Consider the following 12,614-nt stretch of genomic DNA (forward strand, 5'->3'; position numbering starts at 1 on the left):
TATTATTGATTGAAATAAGTTCATTTTACTTGAGTCCTGTACACAAGCAGTGCACATGGGCACAATCCATAAACGACAAATTCTTATTTTAAATGACTGCCAAATCGACAACGCTCTTTAAAAACAAATGACGAGAGATTGGTCGCTGGGGAAATACCACCCACCGCGTAGTGTATTCCCATGCACTTCCCCTAACACCAATACCCCCCCCCCCCCCCCCCCCCTCTCCCTCATCCCCCGCAACAGGGTCCGCAAAACGTGCATGTGGAAAATTGAATCCGTAACCTCTACGATAATTATCATCTATAAACGGGTAGCGATTTTAACCAGTGACCCATTTACAAATTTAAGTGATTTCATCTTTACGCTCAAAATAAACCGGTTCCGACACCTTCCGCGCTTCTGTATGTGGGGCCGCCTATATTCCATTTATAGACCAAGTACCGCCCTTCGCAGCACAGTATCCAATCAATTTCCTTCTGTGGCAACCCCGGGGTTGTGTGAGTAAAATACACACATATATATACTCCCACCCGCGGGTTTATCACGTTGAGTCTTCTCCAGGTGTTTGCGCTGTGTTTCACCCTTTGCGTTCTCTCTGAGATCCTCCAGCAGGAATCTTCTTTGACGTTTTGCCTTGCGGTGAAATACTCTCAACCAGTCAACTAAAATGGCACCAAAGAAGGACGTTAAGAAGGCCGAGCCCAAGAAGGCCGAGCCCGCACCAGCGCCCGCAGCAGCACCTGAGCCCGCTCCCGCACCTAAGGCTGCGGCAGTGGACCTATCAGCCGTGAAGGTAAGGCTTGTCTTTCGCGTTCTCCGTGTGCTGACTTTTCCGTGTCGTGCTCATTTGCTTGCGTGTGTTGCCACTGTGACAGATTGGCGGTTTATGGATTACGAAAATTAATGTCGTCTCAACGCGGTTTTGTAGCCTACATCATTGCACATTGACACTTGTATTGTCCGTCAATGTCCCCGTTAAGTTTTAAACTATTCGTTTAGAATAGTGCTACATATTCTGTGTGAATAGTAAACAACATAATATTGTATTTATTAGCATGTTACAGTAATAAACGAGGACTTTATGGTTGCTTGCTCTGTTTTCGCTGTCAGGCGATTACTTTGAAATAGAACATTATGGTTGGCTTCAATAGATGTCCGCTTGGGAGTTGTACTTGGATTCGGAAATAAATTGAGCTAGATTATGTAAACGACCCACTAAGCGCAGTGAAATATACTCACTTTAATGAAGAGATATGTAAAAATAGCCTAGAGAAAAATAGCATCCTTAGAATTATGTCATGGCTCGGTTCCTCAGAAACGCATGAACCTGAAAAAGATATCATTGTGTAATGTGTTCTTTATCTTATTCAGTTTGGTCAATATTACGAGTAGGTTTTATTAAAACGTTCTATGTGTTCTGGAGAAAGATTTATGCATTGATTTTCTCATTTGAGAAGATTTGTCAAAAGGAGAATACATTTATTTAATTTGACATTGACAGTTTTGAAAACCGCAAGCTTATTCAGTAAATCAGTACCACGGAGAGCACCGAGACACTGTATGTGTCTCTCACCAGCGCTATCCCGCTCTCACCTTTAACTGACCAAACTTTTTCGTCACGCCCATGTAATCTCTTGATTGGGACGTGGAGGCTACAGTGGGCGTGTTCCGGCCCTGCAACATATACCCAAATGTGGAGATGTGAACATATTTAAGGATGGATTTCCAACCGCGAAATAACAGCTATGCTAGCTAAGCGACCAACTTGGGTACCAGCGTCTTAAGAGTTTGACTAATTTCAAAAGAACAATAGCTTTTCACGCATTTTTGCAATTTTCTGAATAAACTAAAAGTCAAAACCACCAGAATATACAAGGTGGATAATGTTCAGTGTTAAACTCTAGCAGAGTAAGAAGTTAGAATTACAACTGTGATCTGAGTTAACACCGAACAATTCAAAATTAATTCAATTTTGGCAAATATGTTAGGGCCTATGTGACCATGCAGGTAGTTACGTAGTCAGTAACCTTGGAAAACCCCAAGGTTACAATTTGCATGACGTGCTATACACCTGTACGTGTAGCCTACATTGTAACGTACCATGGCGTGCAGTATGAAAAATGTTACACACAAATAACATGAGCATACTATCCACCATAGTGATAAACCAATCCTTTCGAAAACTACCGTCTTATAGGCTATAATAAGTGCATGCTTTGTTTGATTTTATTTGATGTTAATGCATGGCGATAGTCATGTAGGCTATGTAGCCTACTGTTACGTTTCTTTCTTATTCCTATAATAATATTGTCAATTGTCATTATCGTATTGTTTTTGTTGTTGTTGTTTAAAATGTACATTGAGTTATGCCTGTCCGTTCTTGTTGAACCAGCTTGCTTTGTGTGCATGTGTTCATGCCTGCAGTGATTCATTGTCTTTTAAACGGCCCTCTTCTCTCGCCTTTGCATCTGATCAGAAGGTTGGCGGAATCTGGGTTTCAACGAATGCACCAACAGCAGAGATTTAAAGTTTTTTTTGGTTTTCCTATGTGACTATGCGCTGTCTTTAGGAGTTCGTGATGGACGAATTCCAGTTGCTTAATTTTCTTGAAGAGCAGGTGATCAGAGTGACAAAGGGTCACACGAACAGAACTGTGTATGGCAACCAGTTATTGTACAGGACATACTTTACCAAAATCAATCAATTAAATTAATAACATCAAAAATAATATTATACATTTGTTTTTTATGAAGTGAAATGGGCATATCAGGCACATCAGGCGCATAACATTTGGAATCAAATGTGTCCGCCGGTGACTATAACACTTAGCATACTATTTCATAACAATACATACAAATATGATAGGCCCATTTCATACACCAACTAGCCTCGTCGTACTCGTGGATTGAGGGTGCTACAAGTGTGATGACGCACTAGAAACGAAAACTTCCAGTAACGCTCATTATCTGTTTCTAAAATCGGAAGGATTACAAAGCAGAAGTAACCTATATGTAGACTGTAAACTTCTAAACACTTTCCATTAGCTACAATAAATTAATTACTCAAAAAAGGACTGCATTTCCATTCGCCCGCAAATCACGAATATGGCCAATAAACTTGTCCTAGTAAGTTATAGTTTAAAAGCCCGTGAAACTATGTTGTGCATATTCAATCTTTATCGCTCCACAATTAGGATCAGAAATTAGCTTGCCGAAATCACACCATATTACTGTGAGAAACATATTAGTATTAGTCTGAGAAGCACGGAAATGACTCTCTTTAACCCTTGTTTAAGGACAAGTTTGCGGACTCATGTGTCAAGTCAAAGAAACAAACCTGCTTCGACTGGGCGGCACGCAGGGTTCGAGTGACTGGGCCTATTTGTACCAGTAGACTATGCTTCGATATTTATATGGACCCGATGAGACGAGACCATATTAAGAAATCGCTATATGAATATGTGTATGAACATTTGATGAGCTTTCCATAGCAACTAAAAATACATTTGAAAATAAGATCCCTTGTTTTGCTTTAACCAACAAGTCTGGTTAATGTAAACAACAGGCGTAGTCTCCTACCGAACATATCGGAGTTTTTATTTTAAAAAATCGTGATTAAATCACGTACGGCAGGAAATCAGTTTGGAAACGTGCTATCATGAAGTAAATGCAGAGAAAAAAAAATATATATATATATATATATTAAATGTGTGTATGCCTGTGTCTGTTAGGTTAGAAGCATATGCCTCTAACCTCATTTGACCTAATGTATAATCTATATGTTAGGTTAGAGACATGCATATGTAAATGTGCTGACCAAAGCCAAGGGGTCTTGGATGAGTCCCTGGATAGTGCCTAAAAATAGTCCCCACCCCATCTAAAGCCCTACCCGTGCCTTGGACAAATAGATAGCTCAATTTTCCACCTGACCTAAGAAAGTTATAGTACCGCCCAAGTGCCATCTGACCAGCCCTCTGACATCACGGCTTGGGATTAATAAAAAGGCTTTAATCAAGCAGTAGGTCCCACTCAAGAGCCTTCTGCTTCGCCCACTTCTTGGTCTGCTGTCCTCCTCCTCCTCCTCCTCTACAAAATGGTGCGTACTCAATCATTCTGGAACAGGCAGTCACTTAGCATGGATCAGAACGGCAAGACTTTTCATTTTAAAACCATTTGGATCTTAGGTCTTTGTGTGGACTTGTACCAACCAGCCTTCTTACGTGAATAAAACTTTTTGAAGCATTCTGGTCTGTAGAAAAATGAAAAATTAAGGATTAAGGAACTTCCTTCTTTGCTTTGGCTGGAATAGTTGGCTTTCCAGAAGTTGTTACGATGGTGATAGTGACTTATAATGCAGTGACTGTGGCACAAAGACCCAGTTAGCAATAACCCTTAAAGGCAGTTTAAGTTCATATAGCATGGACTGCTACTGCATATAGTATCTTGGTACTGGACATATGATATCACTGGTTATACTTTCTCTACATTTCTTGTGATTGGGATCATCTTTACTTTAGTTAATCTGACAAATAAGTACATATTTTTATTGCATTTCATGGCAGACATGTTATGACAACAGAGCGATGTATAGTGGCTACGGGAGAAAAGGGAGGGACCTTGCTCTTGGTGCATTCGTTAACAGGAAACCTTTTTGTTTCTTTTTCTCATGTTGTACCATGGGTAGGCTTCCACCTTCAGTGCCGATCAGATTGAGGGTAAGTGGAAGAGGGCCGTGGGAGAGGGTGGTGTCAGTGATTGGGGATGGAGGGGGGGGAGGGGTAGCGAGCTTAATTAAACCAGCCCTCCCCCTCCCACCAAACCCTGTCATTCCTGGTTCCACTCTCTCTGCTTGTGTCCCGCCACCCCAGGGCCTCAGTGTGTGTGTGGGTGCATGTGTCCCTCAACCCGCGGGCTCTGGGTGTCGGTGGGCACCCATGCTGGTACGCAGAGGGGTTTTATTAAGCTGTTCTCTCGGTTGCTTTTTCTCTTGCCCCTGCCCATACACAGGTGGAATTCTCCGCAGACCAGATGGATGGTGAGTAGCGTTAGATTCTTTTGGGAGCGTTGCATCGCAGTCTGCCCTTATGTGAACCTGAAGTGAACTGGGGAAGTGAATTGGGTTCAAGTCTTGTCGGTCGTTATTTGCAGTAACTGGTCTCAAAATGGCTGTCTGCACAAGCCGTTACAGACACGAGCAAGACTGCATGTGGTGAGCGTAGGACATAGTTATGAACGAATTTCTGAATATAAATGGCCTATTAACCAAATTTGAGTTTAAGTTAAAATGAGATTGAATTAAAAATAATAAAATTGAGACTTAAGTTTCCCAGCTGAGCATATCCAATTCCCACCCCAATATGAAATGCCCAACTGTCTGCAATTGTAGCCATGTTTACGTGCGTACCCCCATGAGAGTTTAAATAACCGTGGTTGTCATCTGAAACACACAGCAGACTGTAGCTAGGCTTATATACACTGGAGTCAAAGGACAAAAAAAAACATGCAGTCTATGGGAACCTGATGGACCAGCAGGTGTCGCTAGATAGCGATGAAACACAGATCCTCTTAGACTGATAGAGCCCTCCTGTACCCTGGACAATGTAACCTCCAATTGAGACAGCCAGCAACCTTTTAAATCTATCATGATGAGTATTATAATTATTATTTAACATTTTTAAGTCAGTTGAGTGGCGTTTTGCTAAATTAAAAGTTATGTCAGGTGCGTGAACCCTTGAAAACTTTCAATTTTCTATCAAAAAGCTGTTAAAAACATTAAGTACAAAAAATAAAAGTTTTATCTGATGGGCTTGTGAAGGTCTCCTCCTTCTTAAGGGCCAGGGGGGCCTAAATCCTATCAACACCTTCAGAGGCAGGAGGGCCCTTGGGAGACCTCACGTTCCGTCAGCTGTGCAAGCAGACCGGTCTATTCCCAGCAGAGGAAAACCTGTCTACAGTTGCACAATGCCCTGACATGGCTTAAGGCAGGGAAACTTAAGGCAACAGAGGAAGGGGCAAACCTTGACCATGATCTTTTCACATTGTTGTGTGAAATCTGTCTGGTCGGTTGACCTCGGGTGTATCACACACTGCTATTCCTCGCAGTGTGGTAACCTCACACAGACATGGCTTTAGCCTGGCTGGGGATAGCAACTGTGGACTTGGTTTGGCACCATGATAGAGAGGGAATCTGGAGAGTGAAAATAGTCATTTTATTATAACAAATTTAGTTTTACTGGTTACATTCTGACAAAGAATTTTGGCCATAAATATGTCATCTAATAATGTGAGAAAAATGCCATAATATGTATATACTTTTCTTTAAAGAGTCGCACCAAAAATATATTTTCAGGGGCAAAATGTGACCGTTATATGTATCGTTTTATGTATGAACCGGGAAACTGCTTTTAAGATTACAAGTAAGTTGTAAAACTCGAATGTCCTCAAGCTGGCGGCTTGCAACTCAGGAGAATGCACGGGCACCGTGTATGGGGAAGGCCGATCAGTGGGCTAGGTGTTAATTACCCAGCAGTCAGCATTCCCCATTTAACTCTGGAGACTGCGCTGGCTTTATATGGAAGGGGTTACTTTCTTGGGGCATATCAGTTTCACTGTCAAGACTTTAAATGTGACCACAGACCCTAAAGAGTGACTCGGGGAGCAGCTGGTGGCGTTTCCGGCACCGTGCCAGGCTATTCATCTTTCAGCGGATCACTTTCAATTTGGTTCAATATGCGGCCAATAGAAATAGCGGCCTCTTGTTATCGCCCGCCGCGTCTCGCCCGCCGGCCGCCACACACAGCTGTTGTAATTCGCTCTACGACTGCAGACTTCCAGCCCATCCCCCAAGGAAGCTCCTAACCGCACTTGATTTATTCATCACCATTACTGTTCGGTCCAGGATAACCAACATATTTTTCCAACTGTGCTTCCTCTGTGGCTATAGGTCAGCTTTTAATATTATTTTTGTATTTGCTTACAGCAACATTACATATGATTATTGCTCACAGCATCAATCGGGGATGGCCAGAAATGACCTGAAATGGCCTTAAATTGACTCTTAAAGTGTTGGTAAATTCCAATGCTGCCACACAATACCTGGCTAGTCACAGCCTCCTTGTCCCTGATTGGTGTAGAAGGGCAATGCAAAAGCAACAATTTTCAAGCTATAGCAACAGAACTGTTATGTGTAAATACATGCAGTACAGTCCTGTGTATAATGCTGTTCATTCAATGCTCATGTCCAGTCTGCTCTTCCATTCTAATATCATTCAGTGTTCATGTCACCGTTATTAGAAATGCATTTTAATGTGGATGGTTGAATATTAATATAATGTATATTGTTGCCCTCCAGAACAATGCATATGAATAGACAATTATGATGCGTGTGCATGTGTGAACATGAGTGTGTGTGTAAGCGTTAATACTCCCCGACAATACGACAGGAGGTGTATAGTGACATGCCCATGCATGGGTTTGAGACGGGATAAACTTCACTGTCCTACATGTACAATATGGAGTGATTCTATGTGTTATGGCTCACTCTTGGTATGTTTGGTGCGGTGATCAATGATCGGTTGTTAGTAACAAAAATAACCAATTCTCGTCCACCCCTATTTCCCCTCCCCCCAGACTACAAAGAGGCCTTCGGTCTCTTCGATAGGGTCGGTGACAGCAAGATTTCATTCGACCAGGTGGCTGACATCATGCGCGCTCTGGGACAGAACCCCACCAACAAAGCCGTCAACAAGATCCTGGGCAACCCCAGCGCTGAGGGTGAGTGCAGCGTCGTTACCCTCACACGCTGGGGCAGGCTGGGACGAGCCCACGGGAGGGCGGAGGGGGCGGGGGGGTCTCCAGGAGACTCAGGGGAAACACATTACACAGAGTGAGGGCCTGTCTTAGGAGAGTTCCACGGCATTTTAGCAACACAGGGCTGAGCCCCAGAGGAAAAAAGTAATAGTTGTTGGACGCCATTTTGTGCTCCGTCACTCTAAATTGCTCAGTTGCTTTTAATAGGTCTGTCAAGTGTTCATTTAATGTGTCCCTTTTGCCATCTATGACCTAGTCGTAAAAATAAAAAGGCCAGATGTAAAGATGTAGGGTGTGTAATTTCCTCCGGATAAGAGCTGCTGTATGAATCAGAATAGACCAAGAGAGTGTATTGTAAATTATAACTCATGATTCCCTCTTCTCTCCACTCATAGAAATGGCCAACAAGAGGATAGACTTTGAGGGCTTCCTCCCCATGCTGCAGACAGTAGTGAACGATCCCCAGAAGGGAACCTTCGATGACTACGTTGAGGGTCTTCGCGTCTTCGACAAGGAGGGCAACGGCACAGTGATGGGTGCTGAGCTGCGCATTGTCCTGCAGACACTGGGTAAGGGGGTCTGGAAAGAGCCAGCACCCACCCCCATTTATGTACAACACAGTGCTTTTCATCTGTAATGGCACTTGTAAGTGGCCCTTGCACTAGTGATTTACAAAACAAATGACATTCTTAAATTTCAAATCAAATTCAAATCAAATTCAAATCAAATTCAAATCAAATTCAAATCAAATTCAAAATCAAATTCAAAATCAAATTCAAAATCAAATTTCAAATCAAATCTCAAATTACTGGAACAAAATCAATCCACTACATTTATGCTCAGACAGAGTATGTAGACAGTGGTGGAAAAACATGTAAGGATACCTGACCATCCCAACAAACTCTGTTGATGGAGAAACATATTCGTATATCTCTTTCTACAGACAAGCAACTAAATGTGATAACATTTAAGCACACATTTTAAATCATGCATTATCAGTTCATCAATTTTAGGCTTTATTTTTAAGCCTACTCCACTACTGTACTGTACACTAATGTGTAGACTTTGTGTATACCTATTTCCTATGACCTATGACCTTTTCCTAAATACAAAGAATGCCATGTTTATGCACTGAGGGAAGCTCATGACAGTGTTGGAATACTGCTGTCAATTGTATGTGCCCATTAGTGGCAATTCATGTAGAACACTGACGAGAGGCACTGTGCTAACTGACGACTCTATCGCCCTCTATCGCCAGTCTTGGGTAAACTGGTGCCCCTCCTAATTTTTCTGACACGCTTCCCTTTCCATATGCTAACAGGAGAGAAGATGAAGGAGGCTGAGATTGACGCACTCATGCAGGGGCAGGAGGACGAGAACGGCTGTGTCAACTACGAGGGTCAGTCTCACTTTGGGACCGAAGGTCCAACCTACTCCAGACAATATGAAATTGCAGGCTGATCAAGAGCCTGAAGCTTTTCTAGACATTATGAAATTACAGGCTGATCAAGATCACTGTTGCAACCATATTATGGAAACTTGATATAGTTACCATATGGCGTTAAGTAACTGGCATGACGGTTAGCAGTTAGCAAGGTAGCATGTTCCTCATGGGAGTACAGCATTTGACTGATACCCCTGAAGAGTCCTGAGCTGAATTGTTGTTTTTCTGATTCAAATCTGAATCCTCACTCCTTCTCCTCCCTCTCTCGCCCCCTCCAGCCTTTGTCAAACACATCATGTCTGTGTAAGAGGCCATTCCTGGAGTGGTGTGGAAGCTGAAGTGTATCTGCAGACCCCATGGTGTCAGGACGTCCTTTCGCTGTTTCCGAGACCACCTGAGGAAACACGGACCCGGGATGTTGTTTCTATACCGTTCTTTTTTTTTTTTTTCCTTTTCGCGCGACTCCTTCCCTACCCCCCTGCAACCCCCCTGCAACCCCCCCCCCCCCCCCCCAAAAAAAAGCCACCTTTCCACAGCGTACCCTACGCCTGTCTCCACCCGCCCGGCCCCGCTAACAGAGGGCAGGGGGAGTGCCTCTTCACAGGGTGTGGGTGTAAAGGGAAGATGATGATCACTCACCAAGTGGGGGTCACCTCCTCGTCCCGCGCCCCCTCACCCTGATCGACTCCATCGGTCCTCCACGCTCAAGGCACTCATCAAAGACTGTGGACATGCTTACGCACCCTACCACCCCCCCTCCCCCTCAGCCTCTGAGTCTTAATTTATTTTTGCCCTGTCATTTCGCAAAATAAACTTTTTCGAAAAAGTACCCTTGCCCCTTGGTTCTTGTCTTTCTTGGGTGATTTGTGAATAATCATGAATGAAAAAAAGAAGGGTTGGAAAGAGCGGCAAATCAAATTACATTAATTATTAACCTGCTAAGATCTACGATCACAAATATGTGATTAGAATGTTCCAGCATCAGATGTACGCTGCTGTGACTACTCTCTGCAACATTCTAAAACTGTTTTGTCACGTTGCAAATCTTTGGCCTGAACTAGGCTTTAGACTGAGGCCAGAGGACACTGTTGAACAATAGGATCGGATGTGTAGGACACGTCCGTCAGGCAATGAGGCATACGCTCCTGGCATTCCTCAGGACTGATCAAGGACATTGGTTTACTGTTTACTGTTTGGCTGATCCTCTATTATCAGGTAGTCAATTAACAAGTACTTAACAGTTTAGCTAATTGCCTTAATCAGCGAAATGGTGCGGCATGAATAAAGCACACGATCCTGCCATCAGCGTAATCACAGTCAGGTTGCATTTAGAGCCATGTTAGTCGGCAAGATTTTGAGAAAACACAAAATTTCAATGTAGGAAAATTGTCTCCCCCTAAATGGACATCTTTTTGCCTCCACACACAACATTTAGTCATTTTGATGGTTTTGATATTTTATCAGAGGTAGCTACTGCCCATTTCCAGCTTAGAGATACAGAAGCTGCTGTTATCATGAAATATCCTAATATCGTTTTTTTTACTGACCTGGAGCATCCTGGTACTTCATACATTAGTGAATTCACTGGCTTTCAGACCAGACTGAGTGACTGGTCAAGACTGTAAGCAGGGCTCTCACACTTAATTCCTGGAGGGGTGCTGTGTCTGCTGGTTTTTATGTGTTCCTGCACTCAAGTACTTCATTTAAGTCATTGATTGGCTGCTGATTGAAAGGAAATCACAAAAACCAGTAGGACTTTAGGACTGGGACCCCTGCTGTAAGGTGTGAACAGTACAAAGCCGGGGCGTCAAATCTCATCATGAACAGAGACACAGATTTTAGTTTTAGTTCAGCACTACAACACCTGCATCAACTAATGAACTAATCATGGTCTTCACCAACACGGCCCTTTGTAGGATTAGATTGGACTCGCAGGATTGAGGTGGACCGTATCCTAGTGAACAAAAGCACTCTGCATGTACTGTGTATATGTCAAATAATGAAACATCTCACTTAAAAAAACAAGAATCCATCTTTATTTCAATACACATTTAGATATTTTTCATAATATGACTCTACTGTATATATACTGGATATACTATAGATATATTTCTCACATTGAAGACAAGACAAAATAATGATCTGTAATGTAAAAATCATATTGGGGTCCCCAAACAGGGACATTTGTAGACCAGAAACTTTTGCTTTGACCTCTGGGGGAGACTGGATTTGGTGGCAAACCATTTAACCAAAAAGAGCTGTTTTTTAATATGTAATAAAAAATAAGAACTGCAAGTTCATGAGTATGCGATAAAGTACAAAATTGAAGATATTTTATAAATGATCCCTGCATCTCAAAGTTGGGCAGCCCTGTTTTAGTCACACTCTAAATTGGGGTGGCTAATCTTATCTGAAAGGGCTGGTATGCTTGAATGTTTATTGTTTCAGGCGAGCACCATGACACCTGATTCAACGAAGAACGTGAAAAGGAGAATCAGGCGTTTTTGTGCTGAGCTGAAACCCACGCCCGCCATTTTTATAAACTCCTGGGATACAACAAACAAATAAAATAAAGTATTGCACAGAGCAGCATCTTAAAACCAAATGTCTCAATCTCAATCGAAACAGTCGTGTGGGTTTGAGGTAAATGACATTAATTTGATTAATGATTCACCCCCATTACTTACAATTTAAAATAAACATTACACCCATACATAAAATGCAATGAGCTCAGATTTCAATTTGACCATAAATTGTTTCATAAAGCAGGAGACCATATGACAAAAGGGGAAAATGATACAATACATAATATTGTGCAGCCACACATTGCTTTAAGCTAATACAGTGCTGAACATTAGAACCTTGCAGAAGGATGACACTGAATATTAGAACATTAGAGCCTTGCAGAAGTATAACGCTAAACATCAGAACATTATAACCTTGCAGAAGGATAACACTGAACATTGGAACATTAGAACATTGTAGAAGAAGAAAGCTGAACATTAGAACATTAGAACATTACAGAAGGATAAGGCTGAACATTATAACATCAGAACCTCTCAGAGGGATAATGCAGAACATTACAACATTAGAACCTTGCAGAAGGAGAACGCTGAACATTAGAACCATAGAGCGTGACAGAAGCAGAACATAGAGAACAGTAGAACTAGACGGGACCTGCGGGGGAGCATTAAAAGCAAAGGCGCAGAACAAACAATGCACCACCACAGAAGACATAAACACAGAGAACATTAATACATTGAAGCTCTGAAGACACACGCCCTGGTGTTTGGCAGTGTGTCTCACAGGAGGTGCAGGTGACTGGGACAGCTGTAGGAGCAGAACACACATCACAGTGC

General features: G+C 42.4%; 1 protein-coding gene across 2 annotated transcripts; it reads left to right on the forward strand.

Moving 5' to 3' along the window:
* Positions 1-549: 549 nt before the first annotated feature.
* On the forward strand, positions 550-10,084 carry myl1 (myosin, light chain 1, alkali; skeletal, fast). Of its 2 annotated transcripts, none has more exons than XM_061226767.1 (6): positions 550-796; positions 5,010-5,037; positions 7,632-7,775; positions 8,207-8,380; positions 9,133-9,210; positions 9,534-10,084. In XM_061226767.1, exons 1-6 carry the CDS (start codon positions 671-673, stop codon positions 9,560-9,562), a joined length of 579 nt encoding a protein of 192 aa, XP_061082751.1. In that variant the 5' UTR covers positions 550-670; the 3' UTR covers positions 9,563-10,084. The 2 variants fall into 2 exon arrangements, with proteins under 2 accessions (XP_061082751.1, XP_061082752.1); XM_061226768.1 differs by lacking the exons at positions 550-796; positions 5,010-5,037 and adding exons at positions 3,969-4,098; positions 4,687-4,717.
* The last annotated feature ends 2,530 nt before the right edge of the window (positions 10,085-12,614 follow it).

Source organism: Conger conger, chromosome 17 (genome assembly GCF_963514075.1).
Source record: "Conger conger chromosome 17, fConCon1.1, whole genome shotgun sequence".
Lineage (NCBI taxonomy): Eukaryota > Metazoa > Chordata > Actinopteri > Anguilliformes > Congridae > Conger > Conger conger.